Source organism: Dama dama, chromosome 5, assembly GCF_033118175.1.
Source record: "Dama dama isolate Ldn47 chromosome 5, ASM3311817v1, whole genome shotgun sequence".
In the NCBI taxonomy this organism is placed as follows: Eukaryota; Metazoa; Chordata; class Mammalia; order Artiodactyla; family Cervidae; genus Dama; species Dama dama.
In genome coordinates this window covers 83,887,420-83,907,594 of record NC_083685.1, presented here as the reverse complement: position 1 = coordinate 83,907,594, position 20,175 = coordinate 83,887,420, and the positions used below count along the sequence as shown (strand labels likewise).

Below are 20,175 nucleotides of genomic sequence, written 5' to 3'. Positions count from 1 at the left end.
ATTCCACGAACAATTTCCCACTCCATGAACAATTAATTGCCTTGCTGCTACATATTTGTGTTTTGGGGAGACTATATTACCTTTTTGCTCCTGTGGTTTTCTTTCTTGCCTTTTTGTGGGATTGGCATTCTTGGAACCTTAATTCCATCCTTTCTTCTTGGAGGAAAAAAAACTATACATCTTCTGCTATATTTTATTTCATGGTTCAGAGTGAAAGGAAACTATCTACTTCACATCTCTGGTTAACAACAGTGCCACTCTCTCAGTTATCTGCCTAGGTGGCTAACTCTGGAGGATATAACATTTTTTAGAAATAGCCACTTTAAAAAATATGTAATCATAGGGAGAGTTCATTACCTTTGCTACCCTAGAATGGCTAGACGGTGGGGAAACCAGCAGATGCATTTGAAAGGAAAAAAAAATATCAGCACAATGTAATATTTCAGCTTCTCCAAGTGATGGGTTTCAGCAAAGGAGATATTACCTTTGGCAACCTGCTGATTTTCTTTCTCTCAATTGGAAGAAGGAAGAAACCTCTGACTAATTAGATTTTTTTCTTAAATTTTAATAAAGAGGATTGCTAATTCTCCTTTGGTTAAAGCCAAGACTTTTCTGGCAGGAAAAGGCAATGATGAGGATGTGGAAGAATCTGTCAGTTTGTACCTAAAAATGGGGTAGAATTTGCCCTGTTAGGAAGCTAATTGTAGTGAGTTTTCATGTTATTATGATTACCTTTTTAAGGACTTAACAGTTTTTCTGCACTAAAAATAGACCAAAGCCCAGAAACCTTGGAGCAGCAGAAGAGTAATGATTGTCCAAGACTGTCGCTGGGTTTCTTAAATTCTAATTTGTAAGATATAGGGGCTCGGCTCGCTCCTTTTGCGGAGTGATTGTAAGTAACGCTTGCCTTAAGAATCTCATTATTGGAACACGGAGCCATATTTCCTCAGAGAATTCTGGAGTAGCTTTGAGCTGGGGCTGTTCATTTCTCAAGTAATCACGCTGGTGTGATGGAGAGAGAAAATGGCAGCTGTTCGGAGCTCAGGCCTTCAATTTTCTTCAGAGTCCAGTCACTCAAGTGTGTAATTACACGGGGGGTGCTGCAGAGGCGTTGGGCCCTGTCAGAGAGCTGGTTTGAGGCTGTGCTTTCTGCTTTTGCCAGTCAGGACAGGCAGAAGCCAATGGGACTCTGGCTTGCTGCTAGTTCTTTTCTTCCCCCACCTTGTCATCCTGATTACTTCTTACCTGCGTGGATGGTACCCAAACTTTCTTTCCAACAGGCCGAGCTCTTTGGAGAAAAGAGTCGTTTGTTTAGTGTTTTGGTTTAGATGAATAGGAAGAAGAGGAGGAGGAGGGGGAGGAGGGGTGGAGAGGGAGAGAGGGAGGAGGGTGCAGGGAGGAGGGAGAGGGAAGGGGAGGGGGAAGGAGGAGGAAGGTTGAAGATGTGAACCAGAAAGATGGATTCTTCCTTTTCTTTCTTTTGGCATTTCACATTTGTCTTTAAAAAAAAACAACAAAAGAAAACTTGGTAAACATCTGTAGGCTTTTATATCATTAAATTGCTTTTGAAATATCAGTTATTTTGACCTCGTCCCAGAGATTTGGAAAACAAGAAGTTAATTGCTGTCACTGAGCTGAGGATCGGCTAGCAGTGACTTGGGGAGCAGGGACGAAGGCTGGAACAGGGCTGCTTTCCAATCTGCCTTCTTTTGGGGGGGTGTCCAGTCCCCCACCCCACATCTACATTAGTGGAGGGGGGTGGCTGGTAAAAGCCATTTCAGCTGTTCGGATTACTCTCTCTGATGGCTATCACCTGGCTATGGCAGCGTTCCATTCCCCCAGCTTGCATTCTCTGCTGGATCCCCTTTCTTTGCTTACCTTGGCTTCCTGATCGATGGTTATATGCCCAGCCTTCCCATCTTTGCTTTCTAGAAGTAGGGCTGTCGATGGTGTGCTTTGCTGAACTAGATGATGATGTCTGGGCCTTCTGAACCTAGAGGGTGGGAATCAAGAAGGTCAAGCTTCTGAGAATCAGTGTTGCAGAATGTGTGCCGCTCCGAGGAAGCCACCCTGCCTTCCAGGTGGTGGCATCACTTGCCTCACTGTCTCACTAGCAAATTTCGTCCAATCTTTCACTGTATCTGGAGAGCAAAATATCAAGTAAAATGCTAAAGAGTCTTGTCCAGTTTTCTCCATGTGGAGGAACATTGTGCCACATTGAAAACAAAGGAAGTTTATTTTTTGAAAGCTCTTATTTCTTAATTTTATAGGAAAACGCTTAGGACATTGTTTATGTTTGCTCAGAGATGTTTGAGGGACTCTTTAAGCAAATTTTGTGCTGATGAAAAGGATCAACCTCTTCACAGCTCTAGATGTATGACTATGTGTCTTGTACCCACCTTGATTCTGAGTAGTCTTCCCTCACTACTTCTGTCTTATTTCTGGTGTGGTCCACATGAATGTGTTACGGCCCATGCTTTGCTAGGAGTAGTGGCATGCCTATGAGCCTCTGATTTGGTTTAGACTGTGAACTGTGCTTAATCGCTAAGTCATATCTGACTCTTGGCGACCCCAAAGACTGCAGCCCGCCAGGCTCCTCTGTCCACAGGGATTATCCAGGTAAGAATACTGGAGTGGGTTGCCATGCCCTCTTCCAGGGCATCTTCCCAACCAAGGGATCAAAGCCAGATCTCCTGCATTGCAGGCGGATTCTCTACCACCTGAACCACCAGGGAAGCCCAGAGCATTTAAACACCCTTCCATCCTTCTCAACATAACAGCAAATAATTTTGTCTAATATATAATAAAGGAGAAAGTCTTTCTCAGTAAACCCAGGTTTACTGAATAAGGGTGATAGCATTTCTTGTTAAACCTGCCCCACAGCATTTTTGAGCTGGTGAGAAGTTGCTGAATGGCACAGGGACCCCAGCCTGGTGCTCTGTGATGACCTAGAGGGGTTAGCATGGAGGAAGGGAGGGAGACTTAAGAGGGAGGGGATATACATATAATTATGACTGAATTGTGTTGTTGTATGGCAGAAACCAAAGCAACATTGTAAAGCAGTTTTCCTCCAATTAAAGAATTTTAAAAACATCTAGCTGTGACCAGAAGAAGTTGCCAGTCCATTTTTGGTTTGGGGATTATTGCCTCACCCATCTGGACAGTAGTTAATGCGTCGAGAACATTACCCATTACATCACATTCTTCTCGTTTTGAATTGCCTTCAGATCTTAGGATGTGAGGATCAAGTTGGCTGTGTGGAGCTCTCCTGGAAGTCAGCTGCATAACTTTGGCAAAAGTTTTGACATTTAAGCATGCTTGTTATATTTCTGCAAATCTGAGCTATTCCTTGCGATTAGCTGCCACCCAGGTTAAGAATGAAAACAAGAAATAAGTGTGTGCTACCACCCTTAACCATTACTAAATAATTTTCATCTTGGCTTGCAGATTTATGCAGGTAAGCCCCAAACCAGGAGGTAGGCTCGTTAAATGAACCTGCCTCTCTACATTGAGGAAACACATGCTGGCACCATCACCCTTTAGTGTTAACTGTCACAGAATGTTCAGCAGAGTCAGATGGGGATGCTGGGCTGTCCAGTGGCCCACAGGACACCTGTCTGTAGGCCAGGGGCCCATAAACTTCCTCTTGGAGGTTTATGTCTTAGGATGGGTGGTTCTGGTAACAGAGTCACCTTCCATCCCTCGTGGTTTCTTTCAGGACCTGACCTCTGTGTGGAGGCTAAGGACAGGAGAGGATTGAGAAGATTGCTCTCCAAGACAATCTTCTATTGCCAGTCTTTTCCTAAGTTCTAGTGATGACGATGGAGAAAATAATACACGAGTGCAAAATTTTCAAGTCACAATAATTTTTTTATTTTTAATTTTTTTCTCTTTTATTTTTTAAATTATGAAAGTATGATAACACATTTACAAGAGACTTGGAATATACAGAACAAAGTCACATATAGTTCTGCTATATGTTACAATTATTTTTTTTAAGTAGATAAATTAAGCTTTTCAGTTGGAGTTTCAATATCAAACTCTCAAAAATGAATAGAATGAACATACAGAAAAGTAGAAGGATATAGTAGTCAAGGCATGATAAATTAATGGAAGTAGTGGTTTATTCATACTGTGTTTGATATTTCATATTCCAGAAAGGTCTGGTTTCTGCACTTTATCACTGGGAGCCCAGGAAGATTGTCAGTTGGTGATCGTGAATGAATAATTACTTCCCTATTATTTTTTTCTAACCTCCATAGTTCACTTTTCTTACAGAAAGCAAGCTTCTCTACCCCCGTTCTTACCCCCCTCTCTCATAGTAGAAAGAAGAAATGAAAAGGTTTTAAGTAGTTTTGTGTGTGTGTGCTTTAGTTAGAATGTGATCTGTAGTTAGACAAGCTGGTAACTCCATTTTTATTTGATTATTTTAATGTAATCTGGAAAGGTAAACCTGGATTTCCTTTGGAGGGAAACCAGTCCACATCAAGTCCGATATAGGTTGAGTAGGTGGCTGGTGTTTCTATTTTGTTGCGCTGACTTTTATTGTTGGCTTGTGCTTGTTTTTGTTGTATTGAGAGTTTAGCCTGGCTTTTTGCAGAGTGGGCTTCCCTGGTGGATAGCTGAGTCTGTTACCCAGGACATTGCTTAGGTTTTGGGATCTTTCAGAGGGTAGTTCTGAAGACTGGAGTAAGTACCTCAGAAAGGATTATCTTTCTTAGGTAAACAGGGATTTAGGTAGGAAAAGCTTATCTTGTTTTCCTTACCCACTGTTATCTCTTCTTTCCTTCTGTTTTGTTATAGTCTTTTTGCTGGTGATTTTATTAATTTTGTTTGTTTCTTGGCCTCACTGTGCAGCTTGCAGGATCCCAGTTCCCCAGAAAAGAAAAGAAAGTGAAGTCACTCAGTCGTGTCCGACTCTTTGCGACCCCATGGACTGTAGCCTATCAGGCTTCTCCATTCATGGGACTTTCCAGGCAAGAATAGTGGAGTGGGTTGCCATTTCTTTCTGCAGAGGATCTTCCCAACCCACGGATCGAACCTAGGTCTCCGGCACTGTGGCAGCCGCTTTACCCTCTGAGCCACCAGTGAAGCCAGGAGTCAAATCTGGGCCCTCAGCAATGAAAGCACAGAGTCCTAACCATTAGGCTGCCAGGGGGTTCCATTGCTGGTGATTTTGTATATTCCCTTGAAATTCTGTTGCTCCTGAGTTCTCAGTAAAAGATGAGACTTCATTATATTTTCTCCCTGCTCTTTCTTTTGTGCCCTGGGATGGGAAGAACAGGTCCTTCAGTCTGTGACCATATGCTCAACCAAGCCCTGAATTTACAGTCACTTCTTCTTCCACCCAGATGAGCGCATCAGTTCAGTTCAGTTGCTCAGTCGTGTCCGACTCTTTGCGACCCCACGGACTGCAACACGCCAGGCTTCCCTGTCCATCACCAACTCCCGGTGCTTACACAAAGTCATGTTCGTTGAGTCAGTGATGTCATCCAACCATCTCATCTTCTATTGTCCCTTTCTCCTCCCGCCTTCGATTTTTCCCAGCTTCAGGGTCTTTTCCAGTGAGTCAGTTCTTCACGTCAAGTGGCCAAAGTATTGGAGTTTCAATTTTAGCATCAATCCTTCCAATGAATATTCAGGACTGATTTCCTTTAGGATGGACTGTTTGGATTTCCTTGCAGTCCAAGCGACTCTCAAGAGTCTTCTCCAATACCACAGTTCAAAAACATTAATTCTGCAGTGCTCAGCTTTCTTTTTAGTCCAACTCTCACATCCATGGGTGACTACTGGAAAAACCATAGCTTTGACTAGACGGACCTTTGTTGGCGTGGGTGAAAACAATACTTGTACTTCCTTAACTGTAAATACCATCACATGGTTTACTGCTCTGGAGCAGACCTCTGGTCGTGGATTGGGGAACCAGAAAATATTTCCTGCTTTAAAATGTTTGAGAGACTGTCTTTCCAGCGTGTTAGCGTTGAGTACTCCAAAACTGTTTACCCTGTGATGTGGAAGGTGGTAGGGATTGCAGAAACAGTGCCTGGGGAAGTGTGTGTCTGCCCCAGAGCCCCACACTTGTAGCTGTACTGCTGTGGTGAAGGACTACAAGGAGGGTCCCTGAGATGGGGAAGGTTAAAGATGAAACGGAGATTCCTTAAGAAAAAGGCAATAATCGAGAAAGGGGAAAGGTTAAAGGCAGCAACAGGAAGCCATTTAGGATCTGGCTGTCATTCATGTCCTGTTTGATAGTGGGGTGAGGGAGAATATATTAAAAAAAGACTAACATATAAAGGCACTTATTTCAAACTCCAAGTAGAGGGAGCTATGTGATGTGCTGTTACAAACTACTGTTACTGATTGCTCTGTAAATTTCAAGAATGATGGGCATTTATAAAAACTGCATCTGCAGTTTTTTTTTCAGTTTAGATGAAAATTACATGGACAATGGGTGAATTTAGGGAATAAACTGATACTGCACTGGAGGAGAAATACGTTTTCTCAAAATATGATAGAGATTTTTTTTCTTAAAATTTTTTAATTTTTTGGAGACTAAGGACCCAGTCCTGAATTACACCGTGGATCACATAGTAGGAGCTTGGTTTTCCCCTCTAATGCATCTAAGGATTCACCATGTTTAGATATCATGGAATGGTTCTTGGTACAGCAGGAGGATACATGATTTGGGGTATAGAATTGTCAGCGTGTGTTTGTAAATGAATAATTTGTGCTTATGTTTCTGTTCTGTGCCCTCCTGGGATGCTGAACATTTGGTTTGTGAAATGAAAACCACCAGGAGTGGTTCCTTTTGCCTTATTCTTCCTTCTTTCCAAAAGTAGAAGAGGGACCAAGAAAGCTTTTAGGCCTTATATTATTTAAAACCTCTTAAAACTTTGAGACATCATCTGTTATTTTTTTACCCAGAATCCCTTGTTCCTTTTTAGTGGTCTCTGATCACTTCTTCTGCGTGTTTAAAGTATAGTGTTGGTTCATAAAGAAATGCATTAGGAATTTTGAGTCTGATTTGCTGAGGGCCTTGGGCTTCTCCTTGGCAGCAGCTTCCTCTGGGATCTCTTTATCACACTGTTTAGGATAAAGGTAACAGGATGTTTGCATCTTAGGAATCCAGCTCTCTTTACTTTGTTTTTATTTCCTTGTCCCAATTCAAAGTTCTCACCACCTCAGTTCTTTTTTTTTAAGCTTCTTATTTTGTACTATGGTATAGCCAATTTAGGGCTTCCCAAGTGGCACTAGTGGTAAAGAACCCACCTGCCAACACAGGAGACATAAGAGATGTGGGTTCGATCCCTGGGTTGAGAAGATCCCCTGGAGGAGGGAATGGCGACCCACACCAGTATTCTTGCCTGGAGAATCCCATGGACAGAGGAGCCTAGTGGGCTCCAGTCCATGGGGGCTGCAGGGTCGAACACAGCTGAAGTGACTTAGCAGCAGCAGAGTAGCCAATTTAACAATGTTTTGATAGTTTTAGGTGAACAAGGAAGGGACTTGGCCACACATATACAAGTCTCCATTCTCCCCCAAACCCCCCTTCCATCCAGGCTGCCACATAACATTGAGCAGAGTTCCGTGTTTAGTTCTTTTTTAACATGGATGTGTATGTTCTTTGTCACATTAACAATTAGGATCAGCTGTGTGGCCGGGACCCCACCCTCACTGATGAGCTGCTGAATATCCTCACAGAGCTAACTCAACTCAGCAAGACCACCAACGCGAAGGTGGCGCTGCGAGCGCGCCAGGTAAGGACATGAGTTGGTTATCCGGAGGGAGGGATGGTCTTCACAGATTGGGCAGTCTGTTCATGAGCTCTTCCCCAGCACCTTCCAAAGGTCATGCAGTTTCCCACATATGTCTCATTGCCTTCAGAACAAATGTTCTCATGTGCTGTATGTTTTTTTAAAGAGAATGGAAAAGATTAACCTCAAATTTCTTTAAAATAGGAGCCCACCCCCATCATAAAGTCCCGTTATCATTATAAGTCAGGTGGAGGAAAGGAAACTGAAGGAAGACAATAGGTGTAATATTTCTTACTTTACAAAGGAAGCTTAGAAGCAGGTGAAACTTTTAAGTCTATAGCAAAGCATCAAGTGTGGAAAGCAGAAAGATGATGAAATGAATCTTCAGTGCTGGCAATCAGCGCGACCCCAGAGCAGTCCAGTTAGTTTCACCCCGTAGTCTGCATTTCCACCCCAGAAGGTTTCAGCAGGGAAGCCAGGGTTTGGCACTCCCTTTGTGTTTGTGTTCCAGTGCGTGGGCATCGACAAGGAAGCAGCGTTTGAAGCTGTTCAGTGACCTTCTGCTTTCTCTACAATTGCATCCATGTCACTGAATTACTCAAAGTTATTGAACCTCTGAGCGACCTGCTGAGGGTATTCAGGTCCCACCATGTCCCTCTTTGTCTGCGACACTGCTTTCGTTCTCTCTGCCCCTCACACGTGTGGGTGTCACATTCTGACGCCCTCTCCTCTACCGAGTACCTGGGGCTGTCGGAGCAGCTTTTCCTAGTCTGTCTTTCCCCTTTAGAGTTACAAGAGGCTAGCTCTGCAGCGTCCCCCCTCCCTACAGCTGCTCCCTGCCAGGCCTGATTCCCAATTAGCAGCTAGTTGTGCAGTCCCCAGCACCACTGATGGAGCTTGATGGAGGTGGTTTGCTCTCCCTTCCCTCCCCCGACCCCCCACTGGAGATCGCTCACCACGCAAATCATGGCGAGAGTCACCTGAGACGCAGTACTTGGTGGCCCTGGCTTTCTGTTACAGGGCCCGGAAGTGCTGGTACTCAGCCTCTGTTTTATCTTTGATGCCAGCACACCCAGATTTATATTTATTGCTTTTGTACAGAGCTGCCTAATGGGAGCCTAGAATGATCACTCCCTCAGGAACTCAGCGCCTCTTATTTTGCTCTCACTCTAGGTTCTTATTGCTTCCCATTTGCCATCATATGAGCTTCGCCACAACCAAGTTGAGTCTATCTTCCTATCAGCCATTGACATGTACGGACATCAGTTTTGCATCGAGAACCTGCAGGTATACATACATTACAGCCCTTTTCTACCCCTCTACACTGCTGTCCCGTTCATTCCCAAGCAGAGTTTAATTAAGTAATCAGTTCAGTCAATTATGATTTTCTGTGTAATAAAGTTTCATCTGTTGACTTTATAAGATGATTTGTACTTTTTTTTTTTCCCCATAAAAATGCTGTTAGAATTGTGGCTTAGCTTAAAAGTTTTATAGGCTGGCCTTGATGGAAGTGTCCTATTGAGGTCTTCACCTCTTGTGCTTTTATCTAGAAAGTGTTCTAGGACACAATGAAGTGGTAGTGCTGGTTGATTTCTGATATTTGAAATCAGATGTATAAATAAGTTAAACAGGGAAAAGCTACTTAAATAATCATGTAATTTTATTTTAATTCTTGCTGTTAGGCTTTGTACAGAGCCAGTTTTATGAAAGAATATTGGCTAATTTTGCTGCTAATTCAAAGAACCTTGACTGTTGTTTTTTAAACATCATTTCCTCAGGAATGATTTTGTATTTTTCTACTTGGAAATAATGATATTATCATACCTAGCCAAGGGAATCTTCCGGCTTTCTCTCATATTTCCTTCTGGGGAAACTAAGGAAGTGGGGACGGAGTTGGGGGTGGGGAAGATATTTTTCTTTATTTGGTTCATAGTTGAAATAGAGAGTTCAAATCTATGGTTTACCATAGTGGAGTACTGAGACAATATATTAAACGTTAAGTTCAGCTATATGTCAGAAAGGATAATAATAGCCATAAACATTTAATAGCATATAATTAATGCACTGTTAATACATGTCTAAGAATTTTACACATACTGTCTAACACGACAGCTCTTGAGGATAGGTATTATTATTTTCCCCATTTTGTATCTGAGGAAGCCAAGGCAGAGAGAAGGTAAGTTCATGCAAAGAGAAGATAAGTTTACAAGTTTGCAGACAAAATGCTTAAAGTTTCACTAATGCTTCTAATGCTAAATATTGTCCGTCGGAATTGTTCTCTTATGGATGTAATGTTTGAAGCTTGTCTTTGTACCTTCCAGAAACTCATCTTGTCTGAAACGTCAATTTTTGATGTCCTACCAAACTTCTTCTATCACAGCAACCAGGTCGTGAGGATGGCAGCTCTGGAGGTGGGTTCTCAAAGTAACATGACATCACCTTTTTCTCAGCTTCTGGCCGACTCCTTTTGCCTGCTTGGCTATTGTTATCAGTCCTTCTTCTTTGGCCGTAACGTTGGTTCTCAAGAGTAGAGTCTTTTCCTCTGAAATAAATGCTGGACTTCGGTCTTGCTCTTAGTCACGTCTGTCAGCTGATCACCAGTTTCTGGGTTCCAGTCACAGCTACCAGCATTTTTCAGTTCTACTTTCCAGATACTTGAATCCTTCCATTTCATAGTGATGAGGATGCCCTGTAATACCATAAGTGAAAAAATATGTGGCTGATCAGAACAGTACCGTTTTGTGATTTGGGCCAAGTAAAATGGATTCTAGTCATATTCTGAATTGTCAAGCAGTTCTTATGAACTTATGAACTATTTCAGCATGAGAAGGAAAGTTTAATGAACTGTGCTTTAGGTGCTTTATTTTTCTCATTTAATCTTCCAAATACTTCATGAAGTAGAAGAAAGTAAGACTGAGAGGTTAAGTGACTTGTCTATATTCACATGGATAATAAGTGGAAGAGTTTGCATTTGAACCCAGCTCATTCTGACTCACGGACTTTGCTGTGTCCACTGTAGCATACCTGTCTCATTAAGCACAAAAATTGAAGCCCCCAAATACTGCTGTAAAGTTTGCCAAAAGATGTTTTTTGGAGGTGAGGAAAAGGAGTGTCTTAGATGATTTTTACGTGATGTGACACTACAGTCTTCTGCATGCTCCTTTGGGTTACTTTTTATTTGTATTCTGTGGGGAGACGGTCATGAATCCCACTCAGTAAATACCAAAACTGGAAAACATCTAAGTGTTCTACGATGCTTTTATGCTGTTTAATGCAAAGTTTCCTTGTATACCTCACATGCTGATAGGAGTCCACGTTCCATCATGTGTGCACGGCAAATTGGCTGTGAAGTTCATGAGGTTGAACTGACAGGTTTTCCTGAGAAACAGCTTGTTGCTGTTTCTTTGAGTCAAGTTAGTGTATTTGAGATATTATATGTCAAATTATGCCTTCAGATTTTGCCTAGGATTTTGGCAATATGAACAATGTAAAATTGATTTGGGCCAGTGGGGAAACAGAAGAAAGATACAAGATAGTGAATGAGTGAGACTGTACTTCAGTTGTTTCTGTTTTGTATCTTCACGCCTCAGGTGGCCCAGAATCAGCACCTCTCATTTTTCTCCCTGTTTGCTTTCATCTTCTTTTTACAAAAAAAAATTATTTATTTGGCTGCATCGGGTCTTCATTGTGGCACGTGGGATCTTCATTGTGGTGCTTGGGCTCCTCTCCAGGTGCAGCGTGCAGGCTCCAGAGGATGTGGACTCTGTAGTTGTGGCACATGGGATTGTTGCCCTGGGGGGCATGTGGGATCTTCCTGGACCAGGGATCAAACCCATGTCCCCTGCATTAGAAAGTGGATTCTTAATCGTAGACCATCAGGGAAGTCCCTGATTTTATCTTCTGTTGAAATCATCATGTGTAATGAATTAACAGTCATGGTTCTGTATGCTCTTCTGCTAATGATCAAAGTTTCTCTCGAGTTTAGGTTAGTGTAAAGGGCTTTCAGCACACCTAGAGGTGTCCAGCGGAGGCAGGCTGGTTTCCTTTCCATTTATAGTCATGGGTATAGTTGTAAGACTCTAGCCTTATTGATTAAAGCAAGGTATGTATGTATGTATTCAGCACTGGGACTTCTGTCAGCATAGACCACCTTCTTCTGCACCATACGTCTCTTTTCAGGACTCTTTTCCCTGGGCTAACTGCTTCTGAGTTTCTGTTTTTCAAGTGTATTTACTGAGGATTATTTTTTAACCAGGTGTATGTTCGAAGGGCTTATATAGCCTATGAACTTAATAGCGTACAACACCGGCAGCTGAAGGACAACACCTGCGTGGTGGAATTCCAGTTCATGCTGCCCACATCGCATCCAAACAGGTGAGTCTGAGCTGGTGCGTGCACCTGAGCCAACCAGAGCGCTATCCAGAGAGTGTGGGGGTGGGGAGTGGGTAATGTGTGTGACCGTTCTCTGTGGTGATTTTTTTAGCTAGAAATGTAGAGCAGACAATGAATACACTTAAACCATGAGAGAAGAGCCTCTTGGCAGCTATTTCTTTTTTTTTTTTTTTACTTTTTGATATTTGACCTGGAGAGAGGAGGCAGTATGGTCTAATTGAGATACAAGGTTAAGATTATTCCATTCATTTTTACTTGTGTTCTGTCACGGAGGAGGCATAGTTCTTTCTTTTTTTAAGTTAGAAAGAATTTACTGGCATTTTACTTTCTGGAGTTTTGCCAGAAAATCACATTTATAGCAGTTTAAGTCAACAGGATGTAAAAATATTTTGGGTGGAATGCCTTTTTTCCCTTTATGTTTGCTGTGGTTTGAACCTGAACCAGTTTCATGATCTCTCCAAAAACACACATGTAAATTTAGCAGTTGAAATTTAGTTTTTAAAAAGCACACTTCAGAAAGCAAACTTAAATTCAAGTAAATTACTCACATAAGCTATGTTAATTCCATTAATTTTACCTTCTTACGCCCTTAAAAAAATGTACATATGGAAATTTGTTTCCAGTTCTAACAATAATACCAAAATATTGCTTTGGTTTTAAGATGGAAATACTTTATCTAATAATCTCATTTCTTTTTTAAAAGTATTCCCAGGCAGTGAAAAACCTAGGAATTTCCTCCCCACCTCTAGTCATCTCCCTTCCGTACTTTCATTCTCCTCAGTAATACCACAGGAAATATAAATAACCACAGCCAATCTTAAACTGCACCCCCTCCATTTCTTCTTTATGGCCTTTGGTTCTTCACTCTGTATTACAAAGTACCTTGTCTTTGGGGATCCTTAGTTACAGACAACAGAAATGGTTCTGTTCTGAATTGCCACTTCACCCAAAGCAATAGCAACTCTTCTAGAGACAAAGAGGTGTGCGCGGAGACTTGCGGCCACTGAATGCCAGTGTTGATCCAGCAGAGGTCAGCAGCCGAGCAGCAGCGTCTTCAGAAAAAAGTACTTGTCTTCTTTGTCTCAGGAGGTCCTTTCACTCCTCTCCCTCGAAAATACCTTATGGCTGGCAGAGAAAAGCATATATCCTTGATTTAGCAAGCATCTCTCGGTACATTTTCGCCTCCATGGATTTCAGAATCTCATTTTCCAGAAACGAATGGCTGTCCTTCAGCGAGCTGGCAAGGTACTCATGGCACACATGGGCTCAGCGCTCGGGCTTCTTTCTTCTCCTGCATCCCTTGAATAATTGTAGAGCACTACACGCTATACTTCCCACCCTCTGTAATTCTCAGGACTTTGGCTTTTTCTTCCTGCTTTGGGCAGTGATCTGTAGTCGGGCTGCAGCACTGCTTCTCATCTTCTTCCCTCCTCATTGCTCCCCTTGTCTTTCGGAATTGCTGTCCCTGTCCTACTTTCTTTATTTGAGGATCTGTGTCCAGTTTGGTGAGGGAAAGTCGGTTGGAAAATTGAGAGGAATGCCTCTGAACTGTTAAGAAATCTTATTCACCTTTCCTTCTCAGGGGTGTGACTCTGATATGATTATTCTTGATATGGTTTCAGGATGTGTATACCTGTCCCTCCCAACATCCAAGGGGTACTCATTCTTCTGGAGACCTGAACAGTATCTCGCTGTAGTCTTGCTGTCTTTCTAAAGTCTTCCTTGGTTGTGTGTATACAGAATTATAAACTTAAACAACAGAAGCCATATTGTAACTGCTTCAATAAACACTTAAAAAATAGAAGGAAAGATAAAATAATCTTTGTGAAAACCAGAGAAAATGCCCAGATTGCTTTAATGCTGTTTTAGATCTAAAGTCCTTTTGTTAGTTTAGTAATATGAAATTTATTGTTGTTTAGTGGCTAAGTAGTGTCCGACCCTTTTGTGACCCCATGGACTGTAGCCCACCAGGCCCCTCTCTCTATGGGATTTCCCAGACATGAATACTGGAGTGGGTGGCCATTTCCTTCTCCAGGGCATATTCCCAACCTAGGGATTGAACCTGTGTCTCCTGCATTGCCAGGTGGGATTCTTTACTACTGAGCCACCAGGGAAGCCCATAAAATGAATTATCAGCTTTTAATTACAGAATACTGTATTCAATTTTTAGAACATAGTTTATTCAGTTATTGCGAATTTGCTTGAATTTAGTTTTGTAAGATCTTTCCTTTTCTTACAAATGTTTCTGTTAACAATTTGCAGTTATGACTTTATCCTGACATCAGTTGGTATACTGTAATTCAGTTCTGACATTTACCACCTGGTGTTAAATACCACACGTTAAGGGTTCAGGTCTTCACAAAATTGCCCCTACTTCAGAATGTGGCCACAAGTAGGTTTCCCCGGCTGCCCAGAGTTCTGACCAACTGGCTATTATTTTGGGAGTACCCATGACTCCTTCGAGTTCAGTAATTCACTAGAACAACTTATAGAACTCAGCAAAGTACTGTACATATAATCACAGTTTTATTATAAAAGATACAGATCCAGATCAATTCAATGAAGAGATACATAGAGTGAGGTCTGAGTGGGTCCTAAACACAGAGTTTTCCCCTTCTTTCCCTGTATAATCTGGTTACGTAGTCCTCCCAGCATATCAATTTGTTCACCAACCAAGAAGTTCCATTGAACTTCCGGGTCCAGCGTTTCTATCAGGATTTCATTACGATGGCACCATTGATTGAATCATTGGTCACTTGATTAAACTCACTCTTCAGCTCCTGTCCACTCCCCAGAGGTCCAGGTGACCCTCTAGTCATATGGTTGGTTTTTCTAGTGAGCAGACCCTGTCCTGAGTTATCTCATCTCTTCACATAAACTAGGTGTGATCCACGGAACTCATGAATAATGAAGGCACTTCTATTACTTGAGAAATTCCAAGGATTTAGAGTCTGTCCCCCAGGAACTGGGGACAAAGGCCAAGTTCTTTATTATTTCATAGACCTACCACCCTTATGAAAGAAATCTAGAGTATCTCAATTTTAGCTATTTTTGAGCCAAGTTCCAACTTTTTTTCCCTAACCTCAGGACTTTTGTTATTTTCTATTCTTGTTATCAACAGCAGGCAATAAGCATTATTATTTCTAATTCTACAGAAGTCAATTACAAGAGACTGTCTACCAGTGTTCATTCCACTCTCAGTTCAGTAAAATTCAAGGACACGATTATGTCCACTAACCTCTAGATTAGTGATTCTCAGAATCAGCAGCTAAGTATTTTAAAAAATAAACCTACTGGTTTCCTGGCTCTCAAGATTCTGATTCATTTCGAACCACAGTCCAGGGGATCGCTTTTTGAAAAAGCTTCTCTGATAATTCTGTTGAACATCTGCAGTTGAGAATCAGTACTACTAGACTTTCCTTGGTGACTCAGCTGATAAAGAATCAGCCTGCAATTCGGGAGACTTGGGTTCTATCCCTGGGTTTGGAAGATCCCCTGGAGAAGGGAATGGCTACCCACTCCAGTATTCTGGCCTGGAGAATTCCATGGACCGTATAGTACATGGGGTTACAAAGAGTCGGACACGACTGAGCAACTTTGACTTTCACTTTCACCACTAGACCGGCACTGTCCAATAGAAATATATTGGACATATATTGCAAGCCATATATATAATTTGAAATTTTCTATTGGGCATATCTAAAAAGAAACAGATAAAATAATTACTTTTTTTTTTTTTTGCTGCACCACACTGCATGGCTTGTGGGATCTTAGTTCCCTGACCAGAGATTGAACCTGGGCCCTCAGCAGTGAGAGAGCAGAGTTCTAACTACTGGACTGCCAGGAAATGCTCAGATAAAGTTACTTTAACATTTTATTTAATCCATTGTATCCAAAGTTTCATTTTAATATGTAATAGAAAGTTATTAACCAGATATTTTCCATTCTTCTTACTAACTCTTTGGAATTTAGAGTGTATTCTCTGCTTCCAACACGTCTCAGTACAGACTAGCCATATTTCCGGCGCTTCCTAACCACATAGTCAACTCAACTGATCAAGAATTAATTAGGACAATCACACTGGGTGCTCTTTGTTTTATGTTAGTGCTAGTGCCCCAGAAGAATTTTTTTTTTACAAACTTTTATGTTTCTTATTATGTAAATGGTTACAGGAACCATTCACTTATGACACTGTAGATGTACTACAGTATTTTATACATGCTTTAAAAATTATTCATTGAGAACAGAGAACAGGCATATGAATATACACATTTTACATATCTAATGCTAAATAGGATTTTATACTTTCTGAGTATTATGTTTGGGAGGTAACAAACCAAAAATTCTTGGGGAAAAAAATACATACATTCTTAAACCAGTTCTTTGCATTTTCTTTCCTGATCCTTGGTCTTCCCATTCCTAGCCAGTCATTCCTTTGAAATAGAGCAAAACCTATCCAGCAAGTCCTCGGGAGTATCTTTCTATGCTGTATTTTCAAAGCAAGACTACAGTCTCTTGTTGTGTACGGGGGCATCTTGTGGAATCCCGTTCCTGTAGTTTGTTTTTGACTAGTGATTTCGCCCCGGTGGGTTGGGATGAAACATGGCTCTCTGTCTGCAGACTGACAACAGCAGGGTATTTTTTCAGGAAAATGCCCTAGAGGCCACTTGGATTGAAGACTATGTCCAGTTTGTACATGTTTTGATTTTTTAGAGAAGTAGACAAAACACAAGTAGCCGCCCTGGCAGATAAGTGGAGCGGGCTCTGAGAAGAGAGAAGACACACTCCCTCTTTTTTTTCTTTTTTGTTTTAGCACACTTGGGCAATTAGCATGTAGCGGACATGTTTGGTGCCTTTTTGCTTAAATTTATTGAGGTACTTTGTATTGCTTGACGTTTTTTAATACTTAAATTTTTTAAAAAATTTATTGTGGAAAGAACATTTAACATGAGATCTACCTTCTTAAATTTTTAAGTATATAGTATATTATTGACTTTAGGTACAGTGTGGCACAGCATTAACTCTCTGGCTTATATCTGGAGTGAAACTTGTTTGATGTTTAATTACTCTGTGTTTCAGTATAATTTGACTGTGTTTGTTTTTTTTTTTTTCTGATACACCTCTGAGTATTAGGAAAGGCATCAGATGACTAAAAAGTCATTTAAAAGAAATATCATTTCTTATATCTGTGACCTTTCTTATCATCCTTCTTGCTAGGTAGGCTTCAGCTAAGGTATATTATCTTCTTCTTGATCTTCCATGCAAGAGTTCCAATTTTTTGGGGGGCGGGGGGGGACTGTAGTTGGAACTTATTTAGCATTGTCAGGTCTTACTCACCAGAGTATCCAGATATTAGACCTTTACCGAGGGAAACTCCTGGCCCAGATATAACCTATTCTTGTTAAATTCCCTTCTTAAATTCCTGACTTTAAGCATAGTAGGAAACCAGTGTATATGGAACACCTAAATATATGAGAAATGTGTGTATTTTCTACTCTCTTTATCTTCTTAGCAAGTAAGGACTATGTCCTATTGTATGTGAATTTTTTTTTGAGGGGAGGTGATTTTTGTATCTCTCTCTCTCTTTTTTTTTTTTAAAGGTAATATGTAGCCAGTTAGCAATAGTCCTTCAGAGAGAAATGAGTGGGTTTCTTTTAGTCATTTTCTTGGTGCAGGCGTAGTCATGATAGCTGGTCCACACTGACAGAACATTTTATTACCATGCAGACTTTTAGGACTTAATTCTTTTTCGTCCAAGATTCCATCAGACCAGCTCTTCATTGAGTTCAACCAGTATTCTGCATGGATTAATCCTAGAACTCAAACTGCTATCATGTAGTATTCCCTTTTCTCTGTCTTTTTCCAGGGAGGCCCAGAGTTTAGATTCACAGGTGTGTGTGTGTGTATTTTTTCTTATTCTGAATCCCTAGTTTTATCATTCTCTTGTGCTGGTGATAGAAAAGCTTGTTACACTAAAGCCTCATCCTAAATGTATTTTTGATGACTCATCAAATCGTTTGACATTCACAATTTTATTTAGCTTTGGACGTATTAAGCAACTCATAATAATCTGCAAACAAATAGGTTCTTTAGGCAGCCTGTGTATTTCATCTTCTAAAATATAACTATACTTATGCAAACATATGTAAAGCATATTATCCCATAAACTCTGTAGCTATGCATATGGCTGTGCATATTATGACAGTCTGGGAGTATGAAATTTAAAACTCCAAATGATTTTCATAAGTAATACCTATTAGTGAACACAGTTTGTTTTTTAAAACTTTTCATCTGTGATTCAGATAAGAAGCATCACAGTTGAATCAGAAGATGGAAGTACAATTTGTTGTGTATTTCTGTACATATATAATGGGTGAAGACTGATTTCTTAGATGGAAATCAATGTTTTAAGTTAACTTGAATTGCACTGCACTTCTGCTATTTGCTCCTTGTGAACTTGGCCCCCTATGATAGAATGTTTTCAAACACTTTCCACTTCTCTTGTCTCACATCCAGAAGAGATTGTCTGTGTTCTCCCCTGATAGCACTTTTTGGTCACGACTGGTTTAGGCTCTTGACGCCTTCAGTTTCACTGTAGGCGGGTGGCCTCTGGACCTTCTTTTCATGAAGGAGGTTGTGAGGAAGTTTAGAAGTCAAAAGCCCCTACCATGGGACTCATCAGTGACCCATTGCCATTCTTGAGAATCCTGGTAATCTTTGACACCCAGAGATTAGAACCCTTCTTTGGCTTGTACTGAGATACTCAGAAGTCATCCAATTTGTAGCATTTTTTAGCAGTGGGAGTGCTTGGTGGTAGTTGGCAGGCCAGAATGAGCTATAGATAAATAAAACCCCTACAGCTCTTGCTTCCTTCATTCAAGGGTGTCTGCTGATAAGATGCAAGCATCTGGCAGAAGGAAAGATTCTCAGCAGGTTTAAGTGCTTACCATCATGCTTTCTGGTATCCGTGGCTCAGTTTCTGGTCTCTGCTGTGTTATTTTGGCACTCTAGACTCGTAAGATTGGAGAGTCGGGTTTAAAACTCTCAATATATCATTAAGGTAGTCCAAGGTCCCTTCTTCTCAAGGAGGGCTAGCTGATTTCAGGGGGAGAGAAAAGCGGACTCCTGGGCACCTGTAAATCCTGTAGTTTCGTGCTGTGGATTTGTAGCTAATTATACAGCAGGCGATAGTAATGTATTGTAGCTCTTTTGGCACACTCGTTTCAGAAAGAGCAGAACCTTCCAGCAGAGCAAAGAAGGGCTTGGAAGGAGGTTGCAGATGAATGAAGCAATGATCATTTTACTGTAAACGAAAGCTCTGCCATGGGATTGGGGCATCTGAGCAGCAAGGAGGTGGTCAGGGAGACGCCAGCAGAAATACATGGTTCAGATGTGTTTTACAGCTCCTGATTCGGACTCTTCTGCAGAAACATAGTCACGCAAGGAGACCACCACTGGTCACAGCCAGTCAAATTGCTCTTTCTCCTATGGTACTGCTGTTAGCAACCACTAGTAGGTCAGCCGACCTCTTCCGATTCTGCTTTGCTGCCTGATTTCAAAAGATTTTCCTTATCCTGGCTCTGAGTCACAGCTTGATATAACACTGCTTGTTTGCATGCATCCCCATCATTTTCCTATAGGGTCTCCTTTTTTTTCCCCTACAAGTTAGAAGGCAGAAGAATCGGAAACATTTTTATATGATAAAAGATTTATGTAGGGCCAGCTCGAATTCAGCAAAATGAAATTCAGCTGGAAGGGATGGTAAAAGGCTCTGAGAACTTGTGACTGCCAGAGAATCAGTGTTCCTTAAATAAAGAGGATTCAGCCAGCCAGCAGCAACTCTGACTTTGCATTCATATTGAAGCAGGCTCTCCAGCCACCCTAGGCAAGCAGATCAATAAAATCAGAGGTGACTTAATGCTGGGGACCTCAGCAGTCAAAGGATCTGTCTTGTCCTTCTTAAAATTTAGTCTATATCGATGTGGAATGCTAGCCTCCGGAGCTGAGGTGAGAAAATGCCAGGTCTGGT

At 41.3% G+C, this 20,175-nt stretch overlaps 1 protein-coding gene across 5 annotated transcripts in view; it reads left to right on the top strand.

Moving 5' to 3' along the window:
- The window catches only part of ACACA (acetyl-CoA carboxylase alpha), a 277,348-nt gene that overhangs the window by 137,699 nt on the left and 119,474 nt on the right, over positions 1 to 20,175 (top strand). For all 5 annotated transcript variants that reach the window (XM_061142719.1, XM_061142724.1, XM_061142721.1 and 2 more), the window contains 4 exons: positions 7,644 to 7,757; positions 8,928 to 9,041; positions 10,076 to 10,165; positions 12,010 to 12,128. In XM_061142719.1, the coding sequence (XP_060998702.1) occupies positions 7,644 to 7,757; positions 8,928 to 9,041; positions 10,076 to 10,165; positions 12,010 to 12,128 (437 nt within the window). The remainder of the gene's footprint in view (positions 1 to 7,643; positions 7,758 to 8,927; positions 9,042 to 10,075; positions 10,166 to 12,009; positions 12,129 to 20,175) is intronic.